The sequence below is a fragment of the Dothidotthia symphoricarpi genome (genome assembly GCF_010015815.1).
Source record: "Dothidotthia symphoricarpi CBS 119687 unplaced genomic scaffold P153scaffold_1, whole genome shotgun sequence".
NCBI lineage: Eukaryota > Fungi > Ascomycota > Dothideomycetes > Pleosporales > Dothidotthiaceae > Dothidotthia > Dothidotthia symphoricarpi.
This window is the reverse complement of record NW_022985008.1, coordinates 1511661-1523903: the sequence shown is the minus strand read 5'-3', so window position 1 is coordinate 1523903 and position 12243 is coordinate 1511661. Positions and strand designations below refer to the sequence as shown.

At 50.6% G+C, this 12243-nt stretch overlaps 6 protein-coding genes across 6 annotated transcripts; 3 read left to right on the top strand and 3 right to left on the bottom strand.

Annotated features, from left to right (window-relative positions):
- Nucleotides 1–328: 328 nt before the first annotated feature.
- Nucleotides 329–2047, top strand: P153DRAFT_12367 (uncharacterized protein). Its single transcript, XM_033661998.1, has 3 exons — nt 329–372; nt 516–1481; nt 1548–2047. The coding sequence occupies exons 2-3, from the start codon at nt 644–646 to the stop codon at nt 2006–2008; spliced, it is 1299 nt and encodes a 432-aa protein (XP_033529296.1). The 5' UTR covers nt 329–372; nt 516–643; the 3' UTR covers nt 2009–2047.
- A 917-nt stretch (nt 2048–2964) lies between these two features.
- P153DRAFT_12354 (uncharacterized protein) lies at nt 2965–3501 on the top strand. The gene has a single exon (XM_033661997.1). It carries the CDS (start codon nt 3156–3158, stop codon nt 3426–3428), a length of 273 nt encoding a protein of 90 aa, XP_033529295.1. The 5' UTR covers nt 2965–3155; the 3' UTR covers nt 3429–3501.
- A 1073-nt stretch (nt 3502–4574) lies between these two features.
- P153DRAFT_305811 (neural precursor cell expressed) lies at nt 4575–5375 on the top strand. The gene is made up of 4 exons (XM_033664615.1): nt 4575–4720; nt 4778–4832; nt 4915–4997; nt 5060–5375. Exons 1-4 carry the CDS (start codon nt 4710–4712, stop codon nt 5142–5144), a joined length of 234 nt encoding a protein of 77 aa, XP_033529294.1. The 5' UTR covers nt 4575–4709; the 3' UTR covers nt 5145–5375.
- A 101-nt stretch (nt 5376–5476) lies between these two features.
- Nucleotides 5477–6942, bottom strand: P153DRAFT_427511 (alpha/beta-hydrolase). The gene is made up of 4 exons (XM_033672671.1): nt 6770–6942; nt 6509–6719; nt 5704–6461; nt 5477–5648 (listed from the first exon to the last, which is right to left on the bottom strand). Exons 1-4 carry the CDS (start codon nt 6891–6893, stop codon nt 5554–5556), a joined length of 1188 nt encoding a protein of 395 aa, XP_033529293.1. The 5' UTR covers nt 6894–6942; the 3' UTR covers nt 5477–5553.
- A 258-nt stretch (nt 6943–7200) lies between these two features.
- On the bottom strand, nt 7201–10107 carry P153DRAFT_329762 (uncharacterized protein). Its single transcript, XM_033665405.1, has one exon. It carries the CDS (start codon nt 10046–10048, stop codon nt 7685–7687), a length of 2364 nt encoding a protein of 787 aa, XP_033529292.1. The 5' UTR covers nt 10049–10107; the 3' UTR covers nt 7201–7684.
- A 729-nt stretch (nt 10108–10836) lies between these two features.
- On the bottom strand, nt 10837–11379 carry P153DRAFT_12297 (uncharacterized protein). The gene has a single exon (XM_033661990.1). It carries the CDS (start codon nt 11325–11327, stop codon nt 10983–10985), a length of 345 nt encoding a protein of 114 aa, XP_033529291.1. The 5' UTR covers nt 11328–11379; the 3' UTR covers nt 10837–10982.
- Between the last annotated feature and the right edge of the window lie 864 nt (nt 11380–12243).

Here is a 12243-nt window from a genome sequence, read left to right as displayed (position 1 = left end):
CCTTGTCGTGCGGCGTGCCGCTCTACCTAGTCAAGGATTCGCAACCATCATCCTCGTTGGCTGATCTAACTCTAGCCGACTCTGTTCTCTTCCTGTACAATCCATTCCTATCCTGTGCCCGCTTTCTCTTGCCCTTTCTCACAATCTGGGCCTGATCGTCCACGCGGCCACGCGAGCCTTTACTTGGCCTTGATCTCCGCCCCGGAGGGTTTTGCCTGCTACTGTCCAGTTTTCTTTTCCACGCCCTGTTTTGTTCGCAAATCACGTCAAGCTCTTGTGGCTTGCGCGCACCAACCCTAGCCCGTAAGGCAACGGCCTGTCAAGCTCTGGGTCTTTGGTGGACATTGCTCTCGGAACGTCCTTCTTGAATAAGTATGTATCCTCTTCCATTTCGTTCTGGAGTCTTGAGATTTGACGCCCCTCCTCATCCGCTCGTTTCAATGTCGATGCTTCTCTAGAGTCTCTCCAGTGTCATTCCTTTTGACCCTCCATGTTGCTCACACTCTCCAACCCAGCCAACTTGAATTTTGAATTCAAGCCCCATGACTACTCTTCAACTTTCTCAACATCTACGACCGCTAGACAGTCGCCAAAGTTCAGCAGCGGGCCACCATCATCTCAATCAGCTAGCTTTCAGCACACCATGGGTACACCTCATCGGGGTCTCCCTCCACCTTCGGCAATGACGCTACCAGATCCAGGACGGGGTCCTTCTCAAATTTCACATTCACTAGGCGCGTTACCTCCCGCTCCATCTCAATGGCAAGGCTCTGAGGATGGGATGAAGAACTGGCTCGCAGCGAAGACCGAAGAGGAAAAGAGGAAGCAAGAGGAAGAGAAAACAAGACAGGAAAACCTAAAGTTGGAGCAGCGCAAAATCGAGCTGCTCTTGCTCCGTGAATCTATGCAGGGCGGGATTCCACCTCATCTTGTTCCCATCATATTCGCCGGAATTGGAGGAGGGACTCTGTCGAGCATTAGCGCTGAACAGATTCAACAATACACCGCTCAGGTGCAAGCTGCTCAACAACACCAAGCTCAAGCTCAGCTCTCTCCGAATATGAGAAGAGAGGCCAGAGTGATTAGCCAGCCGCACTCAACAACATACGGAGGACAACCTGAAACGCCACAGTCGATTCTTCCCCCTACTTCTGTGTTACTCGGGCAGCCGCAATCGCAACACGCTCCACCTACTACGTATGGTGGTGGACCGATGTCTCCAAGGACACGAGGAGCTCAGTTTTCTGGCTTTGGCGGTCCTCCTACTTCTGCTCCACGTCCTCCGCAGTCCCAGTTGCCTAGGTTGACGACCAACGAAATGAACATCGAGCCGCCTCCAGCGGGACCTTCAAATCTACAACAGCAGTCACAGTCGGCACAGCAAGAGCATTCTTCGCCTTCTATCTACTTTCACCATTGGGTCCCTCCAGCGTCACAGCAGGAAAAGAGCTCAAGTGGCGTTCCGCCAGCAACGCCTTCAGGTAAATATAAAGCTCCGAATTCATATCTATCCCGTCAACGTGCGACATCTCACGCGTCTGACCTAGAATACACCAGCTCCCCCAAGAAGCGGAAGGCCCAAGGCCCGCACCCAGCTCCACCGCCCCCTACATCGACGCTCCAATCCCACACATCGCCATCGTTCTCGTATGTATCGACTTCATCGACTTCAACACCAGGACGAGGAGGACACCACCGAGCCCATTCAGATGTTTCTGCACGAGGACCAGAAGGCTCTGGCGGTGCTGTGAATCGTCGCGGTACGGTATCTGGGTCAGCAACACGACAGATGGATGTTCATGAGCCAGCAAGAGGATCAGAAGGCAAGCATCCACCGCACCTGGACCAGGTGTACGCAACGCCACCACTTCGAAATGATGGTCGATTGCAAGGTCCACCAACGCATGCGTCATCTTCTGCTCCAAGTCAGACTGAAACGCGAAAGCCTGGGCCTCATCACCCATGGGGGTATATGTCATCTCCCAAGCGGGAACCTGGCGACCACTAGATCGGAAGCTTGATGTCAACATGATAGCCATATCGGGCCTTGTTCTTGTTATGCGATTTGGACAAGCAAATTACGGATCACTCGAAAGCGAATGCGAACAGGGCAGCCCTGTCCTCACAAGACACAAGATTCTCAACGGACGCCAAGTTGTTGTCGGTCTCTCGCAGAACAACATCTCCGCAAGTTAGGTTTTGCAAGCGAAATGAGCCCGCTCCACAACCCGGAAGACCCTCATCTCGAACTCCGCGCACGGTCCCCACAACCCCACCAAAGATCCAACGCCTTCTCATCTCATAAAATTGCAACGGCAACGTTGTTGCAATTCCCGCATCTTGATTGCGTATTGCCCAATTCTATCAGGCTCGCTATCCGAGACAGACCCTGGAGGTTGGCTTCTTCCGGAACGGTTCCGATCCACGGCTGGAACTGTCCATCGCTGTTCTTACGCCATCAGCATCCCCGCGCATCGTGCTTTGGCCCGCTTGCATTGGCAAGACAATACGCGTATGATTTTACGATGGCCGCGTTGATCAGATAACAGGCACAGACAGCTCTTACCAGGCTGTGTAAGGCGGACTATTCCTCGCCTCCCCACTCTCCGGCTGGCTGAAAGAGCTGTTTCCGTTGACGAGCAGCCGTAGCACAGCATCTGTTCTCACACCGAATCTGGATGACCAGGGTATTGGGACACGCGGCGTATTTGATCGTGTTCGAATACATGTGTTGGTGCTACACGTTCGAGTTACCGGGGCTTTTCGGAACATCGGCCTCGACCAGCCTTGGATTCACGTTATCAAATTAAAGCTCTACTGCCAAGCTGCAATCAGCACAGTTTATACCGAACAAAACTGTGCCCACTCAAGTTATTGCGATAGACATCGTATCTTCGTCTTGTGTGTTGTACCACGCGTCACCGGTACTGGGGGCCGGCTGGGTTCACTCATTGTCCCTTCTTCCAGTTCGAGACTGGCTGGTCTTTGGTCTTATTTGGCATTTGGAGTTGACTTCCTTTTTACTTTTTGGTTACCGCGAAGGCTTATACATACTGGTTGCATACTGGAGTCTGGAGTCAGGCACTTCTTCATCTTCTTTCTTGGTACCTGGCATACCTCCATCGTCATTGTGTTTCCATTGCATCACAATTCGCATGCAGGACACTGGCTTTGTATTGACACAGCTCGGTCGTCGAACCGGCCTTTTCTTTCCTTTGTTATGTTACCTCGTTCTACGAAATCTCACGGGCTTCCATTTGGCTACAGAATGTTCACTATATACCCCAGCACCCACATCTAGGTGGGCATCGTCCAAGAGGCGGCTATCTGGCGTTTTCGTCGTCATCTTCTTTCTTCGGCATTGTATTTCTAGGGATGGGTTTCGGATTCAGGGACCAATGCGGAAGGAACGGGCTTGTATGGGGTGACCGCGGCCCCGCTTATGTACACTACAGTCCGGATGTAGAAGGAAATGCAAGTAGCAAGCAAGCTTGCCTATCACCCTGCCAGCGCATGATGTCTTGTTTTTCCAAGTCAAACGTTTGCCACGTGTGCTCTGTGTGATGATGTGTTTCAGCTTTCGAGGCATAGTAGAAGGGAATACCGGGCCTGTGGGTTTGGGCGCGTAGGGACATTGGGATTCTGAGTGATTGGCTTGTGGATGCAGTGTGGCGTTTTGGTGGGGGCGAAAAGTGATGAAAGATTTGTGTGACCGTTAAAAGGTCTAGGTGCAGTTGAGGCTACATGTTGGAAAGGGCTTGGTGGCATTCCTGAACGTGCGTTTGTGACGTCGAGGATTCGAGGAGGTTGACTGAGCGGTGACGGGAGATTACTAGGTGAGGTATTTGATTGAATCCTTTCACTCATTTTACGGGGTTGACGTGACTCTTTGAGTTTATTGATGGAGTCACACCGATCCACAGCTGTAGCTAATACGGCAAGATACAAGGGTTAGGTTGGAATGATTATCTCTAATAGAACTTATGACTTATCAGTTTGACTACGCCATCCATCATCCGTGCTTTCACACGAGTTTGTTGTGCGTCTATGATGGAAATTACAACATATTCGATACTTCTTGTATACTACAAAGCGTCACTGATTGTGTGGTCAGGTAAGATTACAGGAGTCCTCTAGAAACGTAAGCCCTTCAAGTACTTTGAATTATCACGAAACCTTGCTGAACTCGAACTTGATTCTCTGTTGCTTTCGATTGCGAGTTATTTCGACCAGCCATGTGCTTTGATTTGAACCACTAATCGAACAAGTATTTGTCGTCAACGTGAATTTTTAGACCAAATATGCAGAAGGAGAGAAGCTATACCGGGTCCATTGGAAGCATGGTGTTAGGTGGAGTTGCACTAGAACTTAGTATATGCATTTGCTTTTCTTCTTGACTTCGCCGGACAGAAGTGCGCCACACAAACATAAGCCACAGACACACAAGCCACAAGCCACGATTGCCCCGCCTCGTGTCGCGCCTGCCTGCTTTAAGTGCCCCACTACGATGGCGAGTGCCTGACAGCCGCCGACCGCTCACTCACCTCGTCGCAAACAACAACCCCAAACACGACTCTCCCCGTTATCCTCACGCAAACTCCCTTGCGCCCTCAAAAGCAGCTCCAGCGCGTCTACATCTAAACTAAATCCCGACGAAGCTACAACCAGTAATACATCGCAGTCGCTGAAGTAGCAAAGCAGCAGCCAAGATGCAGATCAAGTATGTCTAGAAACGATGGCAGGGTATAGCAAGGCGTCAGGCTGACATGGATGGCAGAGTACGAACTCTCACCGGAAAGGAGATCGAGCTCGACATCGAAGCGGACTACAAGGTACGATTTCCACCCGACACCGCCTCCCGCATCTTCGAACACACGAGCAGGGTTTTGGCAAGAACAGGCTGATACAAAACAGGTCTCCAGGATAAAGGAGCGCGTCGAGGAGAAGGAAGGCATCCCACCAGCACAGCAGCGTTTGATCTATGGAGGCAAGCAGATGTACGTCTTGCAGCCACTTTCTACATCTGTATGGAAATCGGCATGCTGACACTACTCAACAGGGCAGATGACAAGACAGCAGCAGAGTACCAGCTCGAAGGTGGCGCTACGCTCCATCTGGTACTTGCCCTCCGTGGCGGCTTCTGATCCTTCTCCTATACCTTGCTATACAGTCCATATACATCCGAGCTGATTTTCATATCGATGAGGTACTTTGGTGGAGAGACCCGGCCGTGGAACTGGGGCCTTGGGATCAGTGACTGGATGCCGAGGACGAAAGCGCTACCACCAGATGGCCCAACGTGGAAAAACATGTCATGAAGTGGTGCGGGTTCCGTCACGCGCAGAACGCATGCCTTCATCCTTGGAAGCGGTGAGCAAATGATGTTTCTGGTAGTAATGAAGACGACGTGACACGATCTGAAAAAGTATCCATCTCAGATGAAGTATTGCATACTACTAACGATTTCATTCCCTATAAATCCATCATTACTTATACACATCTATATCCGATCAAACTCGCCTTGTCCAGATCGAACATCCAATGCTCCGATCTCTACGCTTCGTAATACTTTCCGAAGAACTCGCGCATATCCTCAACCATCTCATTAGGACGCTCCATACATGCAAAGTGCCCACCAGACTCCCTCTCTGCCAACATGTCAGCACAATCCCACCACTTCGTTTATCAACTCCAGTCACTCACCTTTGAAGAACTTTAAATTTGTCGTCGTGGTTTCAACACCAGCCTTTGGGGCTGGGAACGCATCGAACGGAAACGTGGTAACTCCCAGTGGTACTCGTATCAGGTTTTCCTCTTTCGCGTCGAACTCGGTATACTCCTCATGCCGCACATTGTTGTAGTAGCACAGCATGCTCGTCATGATACTCGGCGGCGTAAAAAAATACAGTGAGAGCGTAGTGCAAATATCGTTTACAAACTGCTCATTCTCCAGTGTCGCAGTCCCGAGATGCGGGTCAGCAAGCTCATTGTACTTCTCGCCAACAAACATCATTATGCCTACGGGGTTGTCGTTGAACGCTATTCCAATCGTCTGCGGACGTGTGCGCATGGAGATGGCATAGCTCATATGTCCCTCATTCAGTTTCTCACCCATGAACCACTGCGCGCGGTCCATGGATGCTTGTTCCTTCTCGTTCATCTTGTAGTCGGGAGGAGGAGCGCCGGGACACATGTTTGTGTGTACGGCTTTGCATGCGTTGTAGCGGCCGGAGCCGAGTTCTCTTACCACCCAATGCCCCCAGTCACCTGCTTGTGTGGCGTAGGATGTGTAGCCCAGTCTTTTCATGAGCGTGTCGTAGATGCGCGCTGTGTCTTGGAGCTTCCAGCCACGAGGGCCACTTTGAGACCAGCAGAAGCCCGGGAGGGAGGGAACGATCAGATCGAAGACGGGAGATTTTGGATCAGAGGGCGAGAGCAGAGGATGCATTACGTTTTGGAATCTTGGACTCGTCAGCGCAGATTTGAGAATAGGGTGGGAGGATCAGACTCGAAGAATGTGCCAGGCCAGCCGTGGATGAGGAGTAGTGGAATTGCTTCGTTCTGACGCACACGCGCTTTCTCATGGATGAAGTGGACGTTCAGGCCTTCGATTGAGGTAGTGTAGTGCTTCCACTCGGATATTTGCGCCTGTGCATCAGCCCAGGAGTACTTGTGCAGCCAGTGGTTGTAGAGCTTATTGGTCCATTCTAGCGAGGGACCTGCGATGGATCAGCGTCGTGTTTCTATAAGCGCGAAGAGGTTGTCCCACCATAGTCTTCACCTGCATCAGGTACAATTGGTTCTTTCGGTAAACGAGTATCTGCCAGCTTGCGGAACAGACGATCGACTTCCTCCTTCGGGATCTCGGGGTTGAATGATTTGATTTCAGTCATGATAAATGATGGAGTTCAATGGCTACTTTGTCAAACGTTTTAAGGCAAGTATAATGGAGCGGGAAATGGGAGGAGTTCCGGCAATAGCTACATAGTTTATCTACTGATCCCGCGTCCAATAGTCTCGCGTTTCTGACGCGTGATGCTTTGTTAACATAACGATGGCGTCACAGGCAGACTAATGCAGGGACTGTGGGGTCAAGACTATTAGGTTCTCTTGGTGGTTTGCGGGGAGCAATTGCAGGAAAATGATTGGGCTGTATTGTTTCATCCTGCGCGAAGGAGTATAACACCTCTACCATATCTCGTACTTGAGTAGAGTTCAAGAGTGTTTTGGACGTCATATACTATGTGAAACTACTTATACGTGGAGAATACAAAGGTTTGAGAGAAAAAGAGGAAATAACTTCTCTGGAAATGGGACGAAAGTGACGACGCATAGAAATCAAGAGACCAGATATCCAAACACCGCATGGGATGATGTCCAATATCTCACCAAGTCACTAGAGACTTTCTGGAAACTTGGGCGTAGCTCCACCATAATGCAAAAATCGGTTCGCCAGGTGAAGAAGGAACGTGGCGCTTGGATAGAAACGAACTTCCCCTGATGAATTTGCCTAAACTGCAAATTCATCCTAGTTTCGTAGTTTGGCCATCGATTTGGCGACAAAACGTGTTTGGAAGTGGATTCCATGATGGACAAAGAACAAACAAAGAGAGAGAACACAGAACATAGATAAAAGACAGGCGATCAGAGAGACTTTAGGTCCGCAAACGGCACTTCCTGCTCCTCAGGCAAGCTGGAACATGCTCCCCTTCCAGCCATACGTTCTATACAGACGTCGCCCAAAGCGCCGAGCCCAAGTGAAAGGAAGCTTGGAGGATGGGTGAGGTTCGTGGAACTGAATGGGGTGCTCGATGTCCAGGTTCTTCGGGGTGAACTGCCAGGCTGATCCTTGAAGTTTCTGAGCAGCGAAGCCAGTCGAAACCATGGCGTGCAAAAAGTCCACCCAAGGAATCTCACCAGGCTGATCGCGGGACAGGGGAGAGTGGAACAATGTTCTGAAGACTCTATACGCCCGTTTGTCGACGTGGAAAGTTGGCTGGTGATCTTCGTTAGGTGTTGTCGTCTGCAATACTTCATCGATCGAGTTGAGTCCATGATGTGCCAACCCGTGCGTCTTGGTCTTGGTGTTGATGTTTACAGCAAGCCTGTCAAAGGTTCCTGTAATCTGTTTTGTGGGGTCGTGAATGGTTTCCGAGAGCGGAACGTAGACATACTCCTGAGCTTCAGAGTGCTTGGGTGTCCTCTGCACAGTCTCAAATTCTTCCCAGGGAGGCGTGCGCTGCAATGTCCGGGCTTTGAGAATATCACAGACGACGTCATGGGGAGTTGTCCCGGCTTTTCGAAGGAACTTATCATCTGCTGCCGCCCAAAATGCATCCAAGGCGGCTTCAGCAGCTCTCAAATGCTCGACGTTGGTGCGAGTGCGACGCTTGTGGACAGGGTATTCGAACTTCAACCCTGGTCTACCCAGATTGACCATCGTTTGTCCTTGGAAACTGGTTTTCAAGATGCCGTTCCAGCAGGAGAACACAGTAGCGTAGTCGATGAGAAGCTGCGTCTTTCGTTGTTTCACGGCCCACGCAACCTTCTTAGCCCAAGGCTGGAAGATGTCGAGTTGATGAGCACATTCAGCTGCGATGGACAACTGAGAGAGATACGACGATACCCAATAGCTTGTGACAGACTTTGCCCTGGGGCTGTTCTGCAGCATGCGCTCTATTGACTCTACGAGCGTATGCACTTCTAGTGTCTCGCGGACGCTAGGTTCCCAAAGCCACTCAAATAACTGGAGGATATCCTCTAGCTCTTTGTCGCCCGTCTTCTTCCTAGAACACCTGAGTTCGATGAACTCCTGGGGCCCGGCATATTGTCGGTTGCATGCTCGGGCATAGTATCGTCGAACTGCAGGAGAAGCTGGCCAGCCTCCCCTCATGCGATGTATGAATTCCAGAATCGTGGCTGTCAGGAAGAAACGCGTTTCGACGAGGAGCTCAAACATAGGTGCCGGGAGCTCCTTGTGAGGATCAATCGCGGCTTGGTATTGTTTGTACATGGCGTGAAGCCTAGAGATCCTACAATGGATCTCATTCCAGGCGAAGTATTCAATGTAAGCATCAGTAACGACGTTCTTCAGCACCAGGTTATACAGAGGTCGGTCTTGTCCACTCTGTGCGATTTGACCGCAGCAGTCGCCCGGCAGTGTCTCTGGTCGATGTTCTTTGTACTCTCGAACATGGTCGGCAAAGTAGCTGGGATCCTCTCGAAGGGCCCAGATATGATCTTCTGCTAGATCCTTCGTGGCAGATACCAGGTCCCTGAGCTTCTTGAAGTCAAGACACGCAGGCACTCGGTAAGGTGCTTCTCTAGCTATGACCTCAAGCGTACTATAAACATCGGTATTGTCCGAAAGTGATGGCGGCTCGGGTGGATATGCACGGTTGCCGCCGATGTCCTTGAACAGTTCGGGAACGATTGCTATACAGCATCGATTGAGGAACTTGAGCAGACCCTCTTGGATCAACAAGATCTGTACCCCGTGATTGAGATGCACGGTATGACCGTTTGTTATCGACTCGTTGGCGGCTGCGGGACTTGACCACTCGACTAAAGACCCATACTCTCCAACATTCGAGGATCCGATGAAGTTCATGGTAAACTTGCTCTGCCTGGCTTCTAGAAGCTTTGGTCGGATTTTCCATAGCGGTGCAAGCTCGAAATCCGAGAATGCAAACACTTCGGGGGAATGACGACCTCGGGCATTGAGTAGGAGTAACAGAGACTTCGGTTTCACCAGGTCTTCGATATTGAGGTAGGGCCATACGTACTTTTCGAAGTCAAGCATATCTCTACGATGTGGGCATGAATCTAAGAGAAACCTGTCAATATCGGGTCGATGCGTTCGAGGCAGTTTAGGATCAACCTCAAGAAGAACAGACGTTCTCTGGGCTTGCGTCTTCTTCATCCAGCGTTTTCGGATTAGCGCTTCATGTCGCTGGACGGTGTCGGATAGTATCGCCCATGCGTCTGCGATCCTCCCCAGCAGAAGCGGGAGTGATGTCTGTATGTCTTTGATAGAGGGGAGGATCATCGACTCCCAAAGTTCCGGGATGCTTACGACGTCGTGGTTGCATGGGTGGTCGCTCTGGCATCCGTACCATTGATGCAGTTGCTCAGAATATTGGAATACATTGGGGCTCGAAAACGTGATTTTTTCGCTGCCCTTAAGCAGTGCCTTGCGCAATATTTCAGCCGCTTCCGGTTCAGGCATTGATTTGAGCGAATCCAGCCATACTCGGTATTGCGTTGGTGAATTCATGGCGCGCGTTAGCTTTAGGAAAGCTATGGCGAGGGTTACACCACCGATCAAGACTCCGAGGTGGGCGCTGACCATGTGGAGAGTCAAGATATCGCCGTCATGAGCGGGGCCGTTGCCGATGTTATCCAGTATTGCTGCGAGGCCAATAGAGGAGTGTCGTATTCAGGTCGAGAACTAATTCGCAAGTGGTGAGGGGCAGAAAGCTGCCGAAGTTGCGAAGTCAACAGAGGGAATGTGTAAAACGGAACAGGCAGATCTTTTCCCCGACGCAAACTGATTTCAACTTTCCGTCCGTTTGCTATATCGGATAATCGTTGGCCCGCATTATGACTCTCACTGACGGCAAACTGCCGAAAGGGTTGGTGAAAAGACCTCCAAGGCAGCCAGATACCCGCCTCCATATGTTTGGTAGGACTGGTATTGAAGCTCAAACAATTACTAGATGGTTGGTATCCTAAGCACCTGAGGAAACATCGCAGATCATTTTGGCCTCCTGAGACATGAACGTAGACCGGGGGTATGGTATGGGCAGCCGCACAAGCACTCATACCTGAAGGTCGTGCATATCAGATTTAGGAAGTGTATGAACGCGTTTGATAGAGAAAGTATGGAGATGCCTTAGGATTCCACCTTTTTGCCACAGAGAATCGAAATACTACCCACGTTCTTCCACTAAAGACCATCTGCATACTGGATGAGGAACATCTCACACTGTCATATTGAGTTGGGACGCCCAAGAGTTACCTTCGTTGTTACCGATATAGGACCCCACAACATAACACGCGTTCCTATAGAGAGATGCATTCAAAAGATGAAGTTGATGTTTGCATGTCTGACAACAATCAAGGGAAGATGCCATAGACGCGCTTGCTTCCCCACCCACACACACTCTAGAACAATCATCCTTCCATTCGCCATCTTGCATCCATCTCTTTCCCCATGCGTCATCATCAGCAAGTTGCGGTGAAAGCTTGGTATCAGTCGGTGAGAACCAAAGAAAGCAGGTAGGGAAGGCGCGTTGGTTCAGAAAAAAACAGAAAAGTGTGCGCATAAAGCAAAGCACGGTTCACCAATGGGACCGCCTACCGAAGACGCGATGCCCGTCTTTCCCAAATAACGCGGAACGTTGTACCGTACCGCTTGCTCATCTTGGATGTTATCTCACAACAGCCGTAGGGACGTCAGTTCCCATAGTACTCTCTGCCGTAGAGGTTTTGTGTAATAGGTTTACCGCTAGCCAGGATCAAACTGCAGCGCAATGACTAGCTAGCGGTAAACCCATCACACAAAAACTTTACGATATAGCAAGGGCAGGAATAATTTTCTCATACGAGAGCGGTCAGCGGCCAGTCTTGCGATGGGAGCAATATGGGGGAGTTACATGCCGCAAGTCTACGGGTGCAGACGCAGGAGATGCCTTGGTGTTACTTGCGACGACACAATACGATGGACAGGGACGTTTTGACTCTATCTAATACACAGCAGAAGCAATTGAGTTGACACACCGCTGCATCGTACCGGTACTACTATCTTGCTGAAAAGCGACCGTATTGTACGCTACGGTGTAGGATTCCGAGCGGCAAACCAAACGCATGAATTGCAAGGCTGCAGTCCACACACGTCGGTGGCTTTTCGTCGCAATGTACGTGTTGTTGTTTCGAGGCGTTTGACCAATCGCCGATCATTCGATGTGGCAGACACGACAAAGACAGAAGTCAGGGCGAGGAAAGGTGTCAATCTTCTTCCGGACATGCGCCGATTATCGAGAGTAACGCGGAACATCAACACGGACACGAATGCAACGAATCGAGGAATCCTTTCCCAAGGATCATCGTCCGTTGGTACGAGCGTCCTTCGATTGCGCTTCTCGAAGCCTCGCCGCAGCACCGTCTTGGCTGTTGTTGGTGCGCATCTCGGTTCTGTGCGACAAGCTGTCGGCACGGACTCTCAATGCGAGGCTCCAAACC

Excerpts from the sequence above, each read along its gene's own strand:
- P153DRAFT_12367 (XM_033661998.1), top strand. The coding sequence starts at position 644 with ATGGGTACACCTCATCGGGGTCTCCCTCCACCTTCGGCAATGACGCTA. Across the intron at positions 1,482-1,547 it reads TCCGCCAGCAACGCCTTCAG|AATACACCAGCTCCCCCAAG; the intron begins GTAAATATAAAG and ends CGTCTGACCTAG.
- P153DRAFT_12354 (XM_033661997.1), top strand. The coding sequence starts at position 3,156 with ATGCAGGACACTGGCTTTGTATTGACACAGCTCGGTCGTCGAACCGGC.
- P153DRAFT_305811 (XM_033664615.1), top strand. Across the intron at positions 4,833-4,914 it reads ACATCGAAGCGGACTACAAG|GTCTCCAGGATAAAGGAGCG; the intron begins GTACGATTTCCA and ends GATACAAAACAG. Across the intron at positions 4,998-5,059 it reads ATCTATGGAGGCAAGCAGAT|GGCAGATGACAAGACAGCAG; the intron begins GTACGTCTTGCA and ends ACTACTCAACAG.
- P153DRAFT_427511 (XM_033672671.1), bottom strand. The coding sequence starts at position 6,893 with ATGACTGAAATCAAATCATTCAACCCCGAGATCCCGAAGGAGGAAGTC. Across the intron at positions 6,720-6,769 it reads TGATGCAGGTGAAGACTATG|GTCCCTCGCTAGAATGGACC; the intron begins GTGGGACAACCT and ends GATCCATCGCAG. Across the intron at positions 6,462-6,508 it reads TGGCCTGGCACATTCTTCGA|ATTCCAAAACGTAATGCATC; the intron begins GTCTGATCCTCC and ends GACGAGTCCAAG.
- P153DRAFT_329762 (XM_033665405.1), bottom strand. The coding sequence starts at position 10,048 with ATGATCCTCCCCTCTATCAAAGACATACAGACATCACTCCCGCTTCTG.
- P153DRAFT_12297 (XM_033661990.1), bottom strand. The coding sequence starts at position 11,327 with ATGCGCACACTTTTCTGTTTTTTTCTGAACCAACGCGCCTTCCCTACC.